Below are 16,106 nucleotides of genomic sequence, written 5' to 3' on the forward strand. Positions count from 1 at the left end.
GTGTTAGTATTAGTACAAGATAGAGGCTCTAGTTTATATGAGGGTAATTCTAAGCTATAAAATCCTATAGACTGGAGCTGATACCCACAAAATGGATCCTGAGCACAAGAGATAAGTTGATTAGCAGAAAGGAGATTATAGCAGACCTACATAGACCCTGCAGCCACAGAGAGATGGGTAACTATTGCAGGTTTCCCATTTTCTGTAAGACCCAGCTGTATTTCCTGCTCTTCATCTCTTGGTGATTTCCTTGTGTTCTTTCAGTAATTTCCTTTTTTCAGTTGAGCTAATTTGACTAGGTTTCTATTCTTTGCAACTAGTCATCCTTGACTAACATAGTTCTCAAAAAAACATCTACTGGTTTTTGATATTAACGAGAGGAAATAGTCATGTACAAGTTTTGTTCTATGTGGTACCAACTTCAGAGCTCTAATTTTCTTTATTTTATGAACCTTATATTCTAATCTAACCAAGCAAGTATTATCAGCAGGTACAAGTAATATTCTATTCTTCCTCCTCTTATCCTTTTCTTGTTTCTGTGGTATATTTGCCTTTTAGCTCCATACTGTAAGGAAACAAAATAATAGTTTGTTGGTACACAAAGAAAATGCATCCTTTCGAATCAAAATGTAACATAATATCATTATATTATTTATGTTGTTTTCTGTGCATTGAAGCCTAAGAAGGTCATTTTGGGTCATACCACTGATTCATCCAGTCCAGTACTCTGACTTAACAATGATTCTCAGTAATTTTGTAGGAAATATGGTTGTCATCCATGATGTCAAGGTCTGGACATTGATATTTTTCCCTAAACATATCATCTCTGGCTTTTATTAATATATTCTCCTGGGATAATGAATTCTGTAAGAATTTTACCTATTGTGTAAAACTTTATTTTATTTTACTTATTCTTAAACTACTTTCAAGCACCAAAGAAAGGTCCCTAATTCTAAGATTTAGTGAATATAATCTTAAACACCCTATCTAAATATTTTATGATTTCATAGGCTTTCAACATATCTCCTCTAGGCTTTCATCCTTTCAGATAGAGGAGAATCATCCTATTGTCATTTGGGAGATCTCCACTCTCTTAAATAATATGATTTGTCTTCTTTGCTAGACCATTATGAAGTACAGCAGTTGAACTGCACAAATTTATTCATAACAAATTATGATTGTCTCCATTCATGTATGTATATTCAACTTAGTGATCTATGGAATTAAAATCATTTTATATCACCTCTAAAAGTCTAATCTTTTTAATCTTTTAGAAATTCTGACAAGAATAAAGTTAATTTTAATAATAATAATCAGGGCTGAAATTTGTTTCTGAAACTATAAAATATTTGTATTTATTTTGTGATTCATTTTAGATACCATCAGTTATTATATCCTGAATTTTGGATCATATCATCAGGAGTAGATACTTTAATTTTTAAGCACTTAATGAATAAGTTGGAATTTGTTTATCCCTAAATACATAATTTAAGAAATTAAAGGTGGAAATATATTTTAAGGACAGAAGTATATTAGATTGCAAAATATTATATTTTTACTTTAATGTTTAACAGTTGGAAGTAAGTATTTAAATAGATAACTATAGGGAGAGTGATTTACAAGTTTAATAAATCTCTTTATGATAAACTTGCTTTTAGGTTCTCTGTTTCAAATTAGGCTTTTTTTATGGAAAGCTTATTATATAATTACTAGGATATAAGACTGTCACAAGTCAGCTAATTCATATTCTCTCTTTACAAACAAATTGCAAAGATATTATTAACCCTTAACCATGAGCTTTAAAATGACTAAAAAGCACCCTAAATATTTCATACATATAATTTAAATTTGAGATAATCTGTCTTGAGCTGTTATTTTTTTTTTATTTGGGGATCCCAGTATGAGCCCAAAATGACAATTTGTGAAGTTGTTTTGTTAAGCCACAATTTGTGTCTGCTAATTGCTTTATATAGATACACATGATGATGAATGTTTGAAGTTTATATCCTTTAAGATTAAATTTCTAGATCTAGTACGTACTGTAGAGAGGGATCTGTACCTTACCCATTGGAGCTTCTGTAGAGCCCCTCCCTTTGCCTTGCTATTTCAACTCATTCCTAGAGTACACCTCCTTTTTTTGTCATTTCATGAGAGTCATTTTGGCTTTCCCTGAAACTTTGTGATCATGGAGTAGGGATGGAGTAAGACTTCAGACTGTAGAATTAGAATGTCTTGAGTTCAATTCCTGTCTCTAACTAGCTGAGTGACCTTGAATAAGTTACTTAACCTAAGCTGTAAATGAGAAAGCACTTACCTCATAAAGACTTTGTGGATTGATTGAGATAATGTATGGAAAACATCTAGTTTAGTACCTGAAATATAATTGGTGCTCAATAAATATCAGCTGTTAATTCAAGTTGCTAATAGAGAGCTGGGGCAGGGAGGGATGGATGCAGGGGCTGTGTTAGAAGTATCTCATAGTATGGGTCATTGAGAAAATTTGAGTAAAGCTTATAGAAAGAACAAAGTGTGAACCCTCATCCCTGCCAGAATCTTTATGACCTGAGATAAAGAGAGGAGTATGGTAAAATGGTTTAGAGATATTCCAGTTAAGTCTTTGTGGCCTATTGATAGATAACTATCTACAAGTTGAGAAGCATGTTGCATAGGATGAAAAACAATAAATAACCTTCTAGGCAAGGCAGTAGCAGAAGTCTTCCTTTGCAAATTCTAGTCTAGGTTCTAAAGAAGGTTATGGTGGTGCTGTTCTTGTTTGTTTGTTTTTCTTTTTTTAATTTTTTTTTTATTTCAGCATATTATGGGGTACAAATGTTTAGGTTTTGTGTATTCCTTTTTCCCCACCCAAGTCAGAGCTTCAAGTGTGTCTATCTGCCAGATGGTGCACACCATACCCATTAGGTGTGTATACACCCATCCTCTTCTCCCCTCTCCCATCTGCCTGACACCCAATGAATGTTATTGCTATATGTGCACTTAAGTGTTGATCAGTTAATACCAATTTGATGGTGAGTGCATGTGGTGCTTGTTTTTCCATTCTTCCTATACTTCACTTAGTAGATTGGGCTCCAGCTCTATCCACTGTTCCTGTTTTAAGCTTACATGAGAGAAATTTTATGGGCAACATAGTGTGAAGTATCAATTCTATACAAAGTATTGTATTTATTGTATTTTTTAAGTAGTAACAAGTCAAAGACTATTTCCCACCTATCAGACATTCCTTGCCCTATTTGTCGCATATATGAACATCTTCTTCCTTCCTCCCCTTTCCATGCTTTATTAGTTAAGGTTTCACGCCTTTTGCCTCATGCCTTGGCATTTATGACTATCCCCCGTTCTTCCCCAGTTAAACCCAAAAGGGTAAAATACAGTCATTTTTTGAGTATTGTCTTTAAACTGTTTGCCTCAGCTATGCCACCAGAAGCTACAGATGATAAAGTATTAGCTCTCTTTCTAGAGATTTTGCATAGCCCAGAAGGAAAGGAGAGTGAGGTGACTTTTATTAGATCAGCAGCAGCTGTGTCTTGGCACATAGGCCATACCCCATATCCTGTCTTCTTCCTGCCACAGAAGAAGTGGAGGCAGCTGGAAAAGAAGATCTATCCTGCAGTCTGAGAATGGCAGCAAGAGTTAAAGATGGGAGTGATGGTAGGGTGATTGTTGGAGCGCTGGTTCTTTGTGGATTGCTGTAGCTTACAATACTAGGGAGATGTGCTACTCCAGCCCCTGTTTTAGTAGGCTAAGATGTATGTCTGTTTTATCATCAATTTGTATAGCACTTTATACAGTAGTAAATTAAGCTATACAGTGCTACACTAAGTTATCTCCCTCCCTCATACTCCGCAAAAATCTTAACTGTTTTGTTATTGTTTCTTCTTTAATATGACTCTGTGTTTTCATTTTCTTGTCTCATGATGTAGCCAGAATTTTTAATTACAATTCTTGTATCTTAGGGTATTAGGACTGACATTTACCCGGTCACCAGGGATCATAAATTAGGCCTTCCTGAGTTAACATAACTGGATGATAATTTAGCAGAAAAATTACAAATAGCCTTAAATCCAATGTGAAACATCTCATTCCTAACTCTCCAACTATGCTAATCACAGAGGCAGCTATAAAATTACCCCAGAGCAAAAGGGGATCCTGCGTGCCAAGTCACAGCTTCATCCTGTGAGATCCTGATGGTACACCCACGTATTCAGTAACCTCTTTCAGGAATTATCAAGGGATACAAGGCCATTATCTTGATCCTTCCCCCTGGCTATTTCTTTTAAGATGTGACGTATATCAAAGGAATAAGAAGAATATGAGAATGGAATTGTGATTTTTTTTATAAGGGAACAGAGGAAAGGGAGGATGGAGTGTGGCTCTTCAGTAAATTTGTTTAAATTAAGCCTTGACTGACTTCCCACTGCTTTCTGTTCCTCTGTTCTCTTGTTTCTTGCCAGTGAGAGAAGCTGTTCTAGGATCTTGGGGATCTTTTGTTCTGGAAGGAGGTTCTAAGTTAGGAGAAAGTTGGTTCTAAGTTAGGACAAAATAGAACGAACAAACAAAAAACTCCCCCAAACTTCTAGCTGTCGTGTACTTATAGGGTCTTACCAATCATCAGAGAAACTGTTGGCAGTATCCCTTTTATGAGCATGCTGTCCATAGACTGTTTGAAACCTTTTGGCAAAGTAACTTTTTATATATGTAAGTTAAATGACTAAATTTGTTTCAAAAACATCAAAAATGACTGCAGGGTGCATTCTGTTTAGTGGCATGAAGCAAACAAACCTCTTTGGTCTTTTTTCTTTTGACACTGTCCTGCCTCCCTTATGCTGAACTGCATAACTCACTAAGATATTATGTCTTTTCCATTGTTTGCCTTTCCTTTAGTCCCCGATCCAGAGTTAAGTCTGTCAGAATATCATTGAGGTCAGTGAACCATGAGTCTAGTTGCCTTTGCAAGGCATTTCTGTTGCTAGTAAAAGCAGTCAGCACCTCATAAGAATGCTGCCCAGTAATTCCCAGAGTGTGATATGCTAACTCTCAAGAATGTTGCTAACACTGCACTGTTTCATATGATTGAATTTAGAACTTCTCATTCAATTGGTTGAAAGCTTCAAACTGACAGTTATAATAGTCTTTCTAGTTGTTGCCTAAGTAGAGCAGTGATAGAATTCCTATGGCTGGGGACAGTTGCTCATTGGAGTTCAATAAGAAATTTCTATCAGTTGCAATGGTTGAAAACAAAAGGAAAGTAGCCCAGATGTTCACTTTTTAATAGTATATATTTCCTCTATATTTTAAATGAGAACATATCTGTTATTAAATGAGGATATAAATATTGATGTCACTGTTGAAATTCCAAAGAACATACCTCATACATTTCTGTTTTTTTTTTTTTTAATGGCCATCTTTTGCGTCCAAACAAAATAAAAAAAATCTCTCCTATGCCTCTGGAGTTCTCACCACAGCTAGTTAGTTTTCAGTCTTGATCTCTCTCCTTTTACTCTTGCTCCTTTAACAAGTCTTGGCTAGTTTACTCAGAACTTAAAGTCCTATTTGGCCATACATTGTTAAAGAAAATGTGTATGCCAAAAGTCCAGATAGCCTTTGTAGATATAAGTTAAACATATAAATCCCTTGCTGTAATATGAATAGAAAGTATTCCTGTTTTAGACAACTAGCTGCTATTCTGTGTTTCAGTACAGAACAGAGTTTTGGTCAAATCAAGGTAGTGATGACAGGAATGTCAGAACTTTGAAATAGCTAGGAGTCTCTGCTCTTCAGTTTGATCATTTGTTTAATATTTTGAATAGATAAAAGCTGTTCATTGTTTTATTACCTATGGTAAACAACATGAATTAGATATACTTTGGGAGTGAAGTGCTCACTAAAAACGGGGCACTTTGATAATATTTTTCAGAGAATATGATATTTTGGTAAATAATCTCTTCCTGGACCAAACTGTAGCCAACTTTTTGAGAAATGTTCAGCACAATTATCCCCAGATAAAGAACTAATGTTCTTTTGAGAATTATTCTGTGTTATTCATTGTGGTTAGCTTTCTCCATGTAATAACTCATTTCATCCTTAAAATAACTCTATGAATGAGGTACTGTTTTAATCCATTTTACAGATGAGTAAGGTACTATTTCAGATGGAGAAACTAGGGCAAGTTAAATATAACTTATTCAAGGTCGCACCACTGATAAATGATAGAGGACTCAGATACCGCTTTTTATGAGTCCAAAGCCCATACTCTTAATCACTGCACGCTACAGTCAAGATACTACATGAATAGACCTTTGCCTCAGTATATTTTGCTTCATGTGTCCTGTTCCAGCATCCAAGGCCATGACCTTCAGCAATTTGCACAGTCCTTGAAATGGCTGTTGGGTGTGATGTCACCTGGCAGCCATAACCATTCAAAGCAACCCATAGGAAGGGAATATAAAACCTCACACTCTCTTCCTCTGTGCTTATTTGGAGGAAGTCTGGACCTATGTGGATAGGGAGGGAAATGTCTTTAGGAGGCTTGAGTCTAGAAAGAAGACAGCTTCTCTGGTTCAAAATCATCAAAAAGTTGCTAATAATCCCCACCTTCCCCCAAGTAAAATTTAAGTTCTGGGTAGTGGTGATATCTTATTAGAGATTTTTCTTAACTGGCAACCTATTCCACACCTGTTTGCTTTGGCCATTCATGCTCTGCCATCTTGATTTAATCACCTCCCAAAGGCTCCATCTGCTAATATCATCACTGTGGAGGTTAGGATTTCAACATATGACATAGGGGGAGACATCTTAGGCCCATAGCAAGGAGATAGTCTTAAAAATGGGTCCTTAAAATAATAAACAATGACCATATTAATTTAAGTTAAACTGATTAATCAATTGTGTAAACCCCAAGGTAGTTTGTACTGATTCTTTACAAATGAATAACGCTAACTTATGTATGATTTATACATATAAAACATTTTCTTGCTGGAAGGTTGGTACAGTGTATTTCTTTCGAGCACTAAAGTCTTGATAGAATGGCAGGGTTCTCTTGATTGATCAAAGCGGTCATACTTAAATGCTTTGTAAAAACAAAAAATGTACATTTCAAAATGGATGAACTAATTTGCATTACTACCAATAGTGTACAAGGGTTTTCTTTTCTCCACATCCTCGCCAATACTTATCATTCATGCTTTTGATTATGCCATTCTAATAGGTATGACATGATATCTCATTGTGGTTTTAATTTGCATTTCCCTCATAATTAGAGATGTTGAGCATTTTTTTCATATATCTATTGGCCATATATATCTCTTTGTTAGAGAAATGTCCAGATCTTTTGCCTATTTTTTAATCAGGTTATTTGTTTTCTTGCTATTATTGAGTTCCTTATATATTTTGGATATTAGCTCTTTATCATGTGTGTGGTTTGCAAATACTTTCTTACAATCCATGGGTTGTCTCTTCACTGCGCTTTTGCTTTGCTGTACAGAAGCTGTTTTGTTTGATGCAATTCCATTTATCTATTTTTGCTTTTGTTGCTTGTGCTTTTAGAATTCTTTCCAAGAAATCATTGCCCAGACTGATGTCAGAGAGCTTTTTCCTATGTTTTCTCCTAGTAGTTTTATAGTTTCCAATCTTATGTTTAAGTTCTTTATCCATTTTCAGTTGATTTTTGCATATGATGTGAGACGAGTTCCATTTCATTCTTCTGCATGTTGATAATCAATTCTCCCAACACCATTTATTGAAGAGACAATCCTTTCCTCATTGTGTGTTCTTGACACCTTTTTTGAAAGCCTGTTGGCCACAAATACTTGGGTTTATTTCTGGGCTTTCTGTTCTGTTCCACTGGTCAACATGTCTGTTTTTATGCCAGTATCGTGCTATTTTGACCACAACAGCTTTAAAATATATTTCATAATCAGAAAGTGTGATGCCTCCAGCTTTCTTCTTTCTGCTCAAGATTGCTATGGCTAATTTTGGGGTCTTTTGTGGTTCCATATGAATTTTAGGGTTGTTTTTTCTATTTCTGTATAAAATGACATTGGAATTTTGATAGAGATTGCATTGACTCTGTAGATTGCTTTGGGTAGTGTGGACATTTTAACAATGTTAATTATTTCAGTCCATGAACATGGGATATCTTTTTATTATTTGTGTCTTCTTCAATATCTTTCAATATTTATAGTTTTCAGTATACATATTTTTTACCTCCTTGGTTAAATATACTCTTAAGTATTTCATTTCATTTTATTTTATTTTTTGATGCTATTGTGAATGAGATTGTTTTCTTAATTTCTTTTGCAGATAGTTTGTTGTTAGGGTATAGAAACACTATTTATTTTTGTATGTTGATTTTGTGACCTGCGACTTTATTGATTTTGTTTATTATTTCTAACAGTGAAACAAGCCAGACACAGAAAGATACCGTATGATCTCACTTATACGTGGAATCTAAAAAAGTCAATCTCATAGAAACACAGAGTAGAAAGGTGATTACCAAAGGCTGGAGGGTGGGGGGGATGGATGGGGAAAAGAAAGATGTTGATGAGCATTTCAGTTAGACTGGAGGAATAAGTTTTAGTGGTTTTTGGCACTGCATGGTTACCATAGTTACTAATAATGTATTGTATATTTCAAAATTGCTATAAAAATAGATTTTTTTAATGTTCTCACCACAAAAAAATAAGTTGGTGAGGTGACAGATATGTTAATTAGCTTGATGTAATATTTCTACAATGTGTACAAAGATCAAAACATCACATTGTACCCTATAATATACACAATTATTAATTTTCAATTAAAAGTAAAACCTAAAATGTAGATTTCAGAAAGTAGAATGTAGTATAAGTAATAGATAAACACTAGGGTCGGATCTTGGCCCTTTTATTAGCAGTATTACCATTGAGAAGTTCACTTAACCTCTCTTAGTCTGTTTCCTCTGTAAAATGAAAGTTTTAGTAAATCTGTGTTTCACAAACTCTGAAACCCATTCAAGATTACTAGAGATGATTTTGGGTGGCATATGAGATCATTTTAAGGATTGACTTGATAAAACACTAAAATAAACATTGAATCATATAGTGAGAAAGTTACTCCTTTTTCAATCTTTCGGATTATGTCAAAGAGAAAGTCTCAATTTGGTATCAAGATATCTTTAATAGCTCTCTAACACTGGATAATCATTGGGGGGGGGGGGAGGAGGGTGGGCATGTACTATGAATTCTCCACTCCTTACAAGTTTCCACAGAAGTCAAATTAATTCCTTAGAAGGGAAAATTACAGAAGTTCTTTTTTGCTCTTTCTGTTTACCTCATTTCCCTTCCATTTGGAAGGAAAGTAGTGTGTTATCCAACCAGTGAGTTTGGGAGGAGGAACCGAACATGTGAGGCACAGCCCTTTCTGGCTTCTCTCACAGTGTCGCCCATTCTCAGAAGGCATGCTTCTCCTCCTTCACATGTAGGGGGCTTTGACTGACAAACTCTTCTCAGAACAAGGTGGGGACTGTTAGAAAACCCATGAAGCCGTAAATCCAAACCACAAAATCACATTTTGTAATTCATCCTTATTGATTATCAAGCTGATATTTTGGTTACCATCCTATTCCTCTCTCTGTTTCATTATCAGTTGGTTTCAAACTCATAGGAGATACAAGGAAGAAAGCAATTATCACCCTTTAAGACCTCACTGATAATATTGTTTTTTAACAGAAATCCGGCTTGGGCTTAGAGTCCTCAATAAGCTATAGCATCCATATAGATAGAATTTAGTAACATGGTTTTGTTTTCAGTGAATTTATGTTTAGGGTTAACATCTATAAAATAAATTAATTTAAGTTTTAAAAAGTGTATCAGTTTTTAAAATATTAAATAGTACAGGTGGTACAGGGATATGTTAAAAATCATAAAGACAGTACACAAATAACTAAAATTTAGAAAACACTGAATAAGATTATTTCTAGGATTTTTTCAGATTAAAATTCTTTTGAAGCTGTATTCCAATAGAATATAAAATGTTATATCGCAAAGCAAGTAAAAGAAGGGGCCTTCTAACATAGCATGTATTATGTTGTTTTCTTTCATTTTGAAATATATCATTATTGAGGAATCTAAGCTTTTATTCTGTGCCAGTTTTTTTATTTGTAAATGTAAACAGCTTTTTAAAAATATTTTACTAGGCAGTTGAGTACTGATATCTTTTTGATAGCATGTTTGTTGGTGATGTTTTGTTTTGTTTTGTTTTGTTTGTTTATTCTTCTTTCACTGAAAGCAGTCTAGTCCGGGTGAGGTTTTTGAACTGGAAATCTCGAGTCATTGTAACTTGGAGGTCAAGAACCATGTCATCACTATATACCATGCCTAATACAGTGTTTGGCATATAGTAGTGTTCACTAAATATTTGAATAAGTGAATAAATGAATGAACAAAGAATCAATAAAAATAAACTGAGTTCTCTTTCTTGAAGGTGTGGGCATAGTTTTCATTTCTTTCTGAAAGCTATTAATAGGGCAAACTATAAGGAAGTTGAGGCTTTGGGGCAATTAGAGGGTAACACTTTCATATAAGTAAAATTTGGAGCTAATTGCACTGAATATGCCCTTGTTACCTGAATATTCCTGGTTATTACCTTGTTAGGAAGAAATTGCAAGAGGAAGCCATCCCTACTAATTTTGCTTTTGCTTATAGAAAGCAGAATTTATGGCCATATGTGAAAGGCTGGGGTCTTCCTTTCTTTTTCTCTTTACTTATTTTAAAAATTATTTTTAAATTATTTAAAAATTATTATTTTACCCGTTCCTCTTTTATTCTTCCTTTTCTCTCTAATACTTGTACTGCCCCTACAATCATCTCCATATCAGGGAAAGCACACTAGTTTTCCTTGCCTTATGGGAGACTATTACAGTTTAATTTAAAATGCAGCCTGTTCTTTGCTCTCATGCTCTTAATTATAGTTTCTCATCTGATAAACCTGCCCAACTCTTTCTTAACTGGCACCCTAGATGAACTGCAATACTGACGGTAAATTTTTTTTATTGCCATTTATTCATGTAACAAATGTCGTGTTTCAAGGATTTTGTTCTAAGAATCCTGAAATGAATTTTACATATCAGAGAGAGAATATTAACCAGTGGTTATTAACCAAACTGACTTTCTAATAACCATGCAGTTGGTTTGATTGACTACATTCCGAGATCATTTAATTTATTTTAAAACATTTTGCATATATACGGAAAAACAGAATTTGAAGACTGTATTTCATTCTAGTGAATACTTTTTAAACATATTCTAGGTTTATTCTCAATAAGTGTGTTCTTGCTTTAATGGTCTGGTGATTTTGATTCTAATTCATTGTGCACAATGACAACATCTGAACTAGAATTATTTTGTATGTTTGGGTTAATATTTTTTGCCATTGAAAATTTAACTCATTACATTTTATGATAGTAAAATCTCTCTGCCTGGTATCTTTGTGTCTCCCAGTTATTACTATGTGGTCTTTTTTTTTTTTTTTTATTTCTTCTTATTGTTATGGGGGATACAGAATTGCAGGTTACATACGTTGCCCATGTACCGCCTTTCCCCCCAAGTCAGAGCTCCAGGCGTGTCCGTTCCCCAGGTAGTGCGCATTGCACCCATCAGGTAGGTATATGTCCCTCCCCTCCCCTCCCACCCCCGCTTCCCAAGTCAGCACCTTCAAGTGTTACCATTCCCAAAACGGTGTGCAATGCACTCATTGTGTAGGCATACTCCCATCCCCTCCCCCACCCCCCACCTCAGTCTGATATCCGATTGGTGTCGTTCCTAGATGTGTATTTAGGTGTGATGTTCAGGGAAACCAATTTTTTGGTGAGTACATGTGATGCTTGTTTTTCCATTCTTGGGATACTTCACTTAATATAATGGGTTCCAACTCTCTCCAGGAGAACCATAGAGATGTCGTATCTTCATTATTCCTTATGGCTGAGTAATATTCCATGGTATACATATACCACAGCTTACTAATCCAATCATGTATTGATGGGCATTTGGGTTGTTTCCACATCTTTGCTATTGTGAATTGTGCTGCTATAAACATTCGGGTACATGTGTCTTTGTTACAGAATGACCTTTTTTCCTTTGGGTATATGCCCAGTAATGGGATTGCTGGGTCAAATGGCAGGTCTACTTGAATCTGTTTAAGATACCTCCATAATGCTTTCCACAGGGGTTGCACTAGTTTGCAGTCCCACCAGCAGTGTATGAGTGTTCCTGTCTCTCCGCACCCACGCCAACATGCGTTGTTTTGGGTTTTTTTGATAAAGGCCATTCTCATTGGGGTTAAGTGATATCTCATTGTGGTTTTGATTTGCATTTCTCTGATGATTAGGGATGTTGAGCATTTTTTCATATGTTTGTTAGCCATTCTTATATCTTCTTTCGAGAAGTTTCTATTCATGTCATTTGCCCACTATGTGGTCTTTAATATATAAAATAAACTCTAGGGTTACTGGCTATTGCCTTGTGGTTTATTCTTATTATTGCCTTATAAGGTTAATAGAATAGCAGTAGCATTAATGATACCTAGAAGTTGAATTATGAAAGTAATCATCTGTAAAGATTAGCATCAGACCTCTATTTGAACTTTAATATCTAGGTAAACAAGCAACACAGATTATGTTATTATCATAATTGAAAATACAACAGGTCTATTTTGGACAAGAAAAAAAGATTTTCGAATTATCTAAATTTTTTTCTTCAAAAGATACAGATGCTTGGCTTATAATTGTAATCTTTAGATATCCCCAGAGTCATCATACACTGTCATGAAAGTAGTACAAGAGCAATTTGCTATAGTGACAAGCTGGAAGTTTTGAGAACACTTTCTTGTCTAATTCCAAAAAAAAAAAAAAAACAGTAACAAAAAAACAGAATTTTGCTAGCTGTCTGTGTCTACTGGCAATATGGTTATTCTCTGATTCGATACTTTGAGTGCTGGATACCATCCTTCTGTTGGGGTATGAGGTGTTGATATGATAGCATGTTATGATAGAAATTTTTAGAAAAGGTCATGGGATCAAGAGGCAGGCCAACTTGCATGTGAAATTCAGCTCTGTCACTTTTGCTCTGGTACCTTGGGCAAGTTACTTAACTTCCTCTGTAAAGTAAAAATTATAATACTTCCTTAGAGTTGCTACAAGGATGAAAGCACCCAGAGTGAGTTCTTGCTGAGTGTAGATGTATGAGAAATACAGTGTGGTAATGATGATATGTTTTGATATTCTGTTAGGTGAAGTGAAAGACAAAAATGTTCAAGTGGTTGAGCTCCCTATCGTGGACAGTCTTCATCCACGTCCTCCCTATCTACCCTTGGCTGTACCAGAGGACCTCGCAGATCGACTTGTACGTGTCCATGGTGATCCTGCAGTGTGGTGGGTGTCCCAGTTTGTCAAATACTTGATCCGCCCACAACCTTGGCTAGAGAAGGAAATAGAAGAGGCCACCAAGAAGCTTGGCTTCAAACATCCAGTTATTGGGTAAGAATCTGATTTTTATTCTCAAATAGTGATAGTAACAGGGTTATGAGCCTTTACAATATGGTGTGAACTTTACAATAGAGTTTAATTTTTATAGCCTCACCAAAGAATAAAGGTTCCAGAGTTCACCTTAGAGCACAGGGAAACTATTCTTCCTTTGTTCACTTAAAACAGCTAAGAAAATTGCTTAGTAGCTGTCTGCTACTGTGTCAAATGTTCTTCTTCCTTTGGCTCTTCCTCCTATCATTACAGATCTCTTTTTATTTTTATTTTTATTTCATATTTCTTGCCTCCACACCTTCCCTTGTGTCTTAGTCTTCATAGGTAGGGAAGTTACTGACCCCTAGTCTAAGTGTTAGAGCTAAAGAAAGACATCTGAAATCAGAATATCAAATATTGTTTCTTCTCACGGAACTTTTCATTGAAATTCAGTGGAATCATTCTTTCTGCCCCATTTCATCTCTATAGAGCACACTGAACAATTCCAGTTTCCCCAGAGAAGGGATGATTAGGAACAATATGGGAAGGAAAAGACGATAGAATAGATGTGCATGTGATAGTATCCACATCTGGACTATAGCCTGGAATGCAAAGGAAAGAATAGCAATGGAGATGACAAAGTAACTCCAGTGAAATCAAACCTTCATTCCAGATTCATAGTAAAAACCTGGCCTTAGGCTTATCCTAAGGCATGCCTATATGCTTTGACCTAAAGGGAAACAAACCTACCTTTTTTCCTTTTTCTGCATATGAATAGTGAGTTAGTAATTTGGGGGGAGGAGGAGGACAGATTTGAGGAGAATCTTCTAATTTATGAAAATATACTATGACTGTTATTCTTATTTCCATTAAAATTACTTTGAATGTACTAAGATGGTAGGAGAATACTGTGGAAGTCAGCGCCTTCTTCGGTATAGGACAATGTAAATCTATGTCCCTAATTTTACAATTTTGAGACCTTTCTTAAACAGGACAGATAATATCAGTATCTGCTTGTGTTTGATGGAGTGAAAAACAAAGAAAGGAAATTCATTATGCACAAAACAATAGGGCTGGATTGGCTCCATTTTTTTAAAATAGTAAAAACCCTTAAAAGGTTTGCCTTAGCTGTACTATTGGAAAAGTCCACGTGTTTTCCTTGGACAACTTTAAATTCTATGAGCTGGCAGTTAAAGTGACTCTACAGAGTAAAATGAAGAAAAAAAAAACCCTTGACATCAGAACTTTACAAACAATATCTTTCATGTTATATAATAACAACTGTGAATCCTGGTATCTTTTTGGTCTCTAAAATCTTAAAAGTTATATCCAGTTTTTTCTGGACAACTAGTTGGTATTGCTGCCTAGTGTGAAGCACAACTCCGGAATCTCCCATTTGTTCCTGACATGTCAATTGCTTTCTCTGTAAGAAAGCATTCTTTAAGGCCTTACTTATTTTCTAATTCCCCTTGTATTGTTTAACCTGCAAATATATTTAGAATATATGTGTTTCAGTTTTTTAAATACTATTTTTTTTCTCATGGTGAAAATGAAAGAAAAATTGGTTAAAATGCCTGTAATGCCACCATGAGTAGGGATAGAAATTGAGTACCCAGAAAGCACCCAGTGCATCAGCACATTATCAACAGAGTCTGAATTTCTCCCCCAGAGTCCATGTTAGACGCACAGACAAAGTGGGAACAGAAGCTGCCTTCCATCCCATTGAGGAATACATGGTGCATGTTGAAGAACATTTTCAGCTTCTTGCACGCAGAATGCAAGTGGACAAAAAAAGAGTATATTTGGCCACGGATGACCCTTCTTTATTAAAGGAAGCCAAAACAAAGTAAGTTAGACCAAATAGTGATTCTAAAGTGGGATTGTCTCTTTTAGTTGAAAGGAATCCTCAATTCCCATGATTTGTCACTCTGCTATAATATTATTGGGGTTTTAAAAATTCAAATGACTGTGTACTTGTTAATCTAATCAAAGGATATTTTATTTGCCATATCTGACAATGCCTTGTAATAAGAAATCCAAAATGAACTAGACCACTGACTTACGCACCAGTCATAATCATTATTATGATTAAAAGTATCGGCCGGAAAAAAAAAAAAAAAAAAAAAAAAAAAAGTATCGGCCGGGTGCGGTAGCTCATGCCTGTAATCCTAGCACTCTGGGAGGCCGAGGCAGGCAGATTGTTTGAGCTCAGGAATTTGAGACCAGCCTGAGCAAGAGCGAGACCCCGTCTATACTAAAAATAGAAAGAAATCATATGGACAGCTAAAAATATATATAGAAAAATTAGCCGGGCATGGTGGCGCATGCCTTTAGTCCCAGCTACTCAGGAGGCTGAGGCAGGAGGATTGCTTGAGCCCAGGAGTTTGAGGTTGCTGTGAGCTGGGCTGACGCCATGGCACTCTAGTCCGGGCAACAGAGTGAGACTCTGTCTCAACAAAAAAAAAAAAAAAAAAAAATCACCCACTTCTCACTACCAAAATCTGCATTGGTCCAGTAGAGCTTCCATAACAAAATACCATAGACTGGGTGACTTAAATAACAGAAATTTATTTCTCACAGCTCTGGAGGCTGGGAAGTTGAAGAT

General features: G+C 35.5%; 1 protein-coding gene across 1 annotated transcript in view; it reads left to right on the forward strand.

The window, feature by feature from the left end:
• FUT8 (fucosyltransferase 8) overlaps positions 1-16,106 on the forward strand; it is a 154,030-nt gene that overhangs the window by 122,164 nt on the left and 15,760 nt on the right. Inside the window, exons 6-7 of the mRNA XM_069465058.1 lie at positions 13,276-13,522; positions 15,171-15,347. Coding sequence (XP_069321159.1) covers positions 13,276-13,522; positions 15,171-15,347 — 424 coding nt within the window. The remainder of the gene's footprint in view (positions 1-13,275; positions 13,523-15,170; positions 15,348-16,106) is intronic.

The sequence above is a fragment of the Eulemur rufifrons genome, chromosome 2 (genome assembly GCF_041146395.1).
Source record: "Eulemur rufifrons isolate Redbay chromosome 2, OSU_ERuf_1, whole genome shotgun sequence".
NCBI classification, from domain to species: Eukaryota; Metazoa; Chordata; class Mammalia; order Primates; family Lemuridae; genus Eulemur; species Eulemur rufifrons.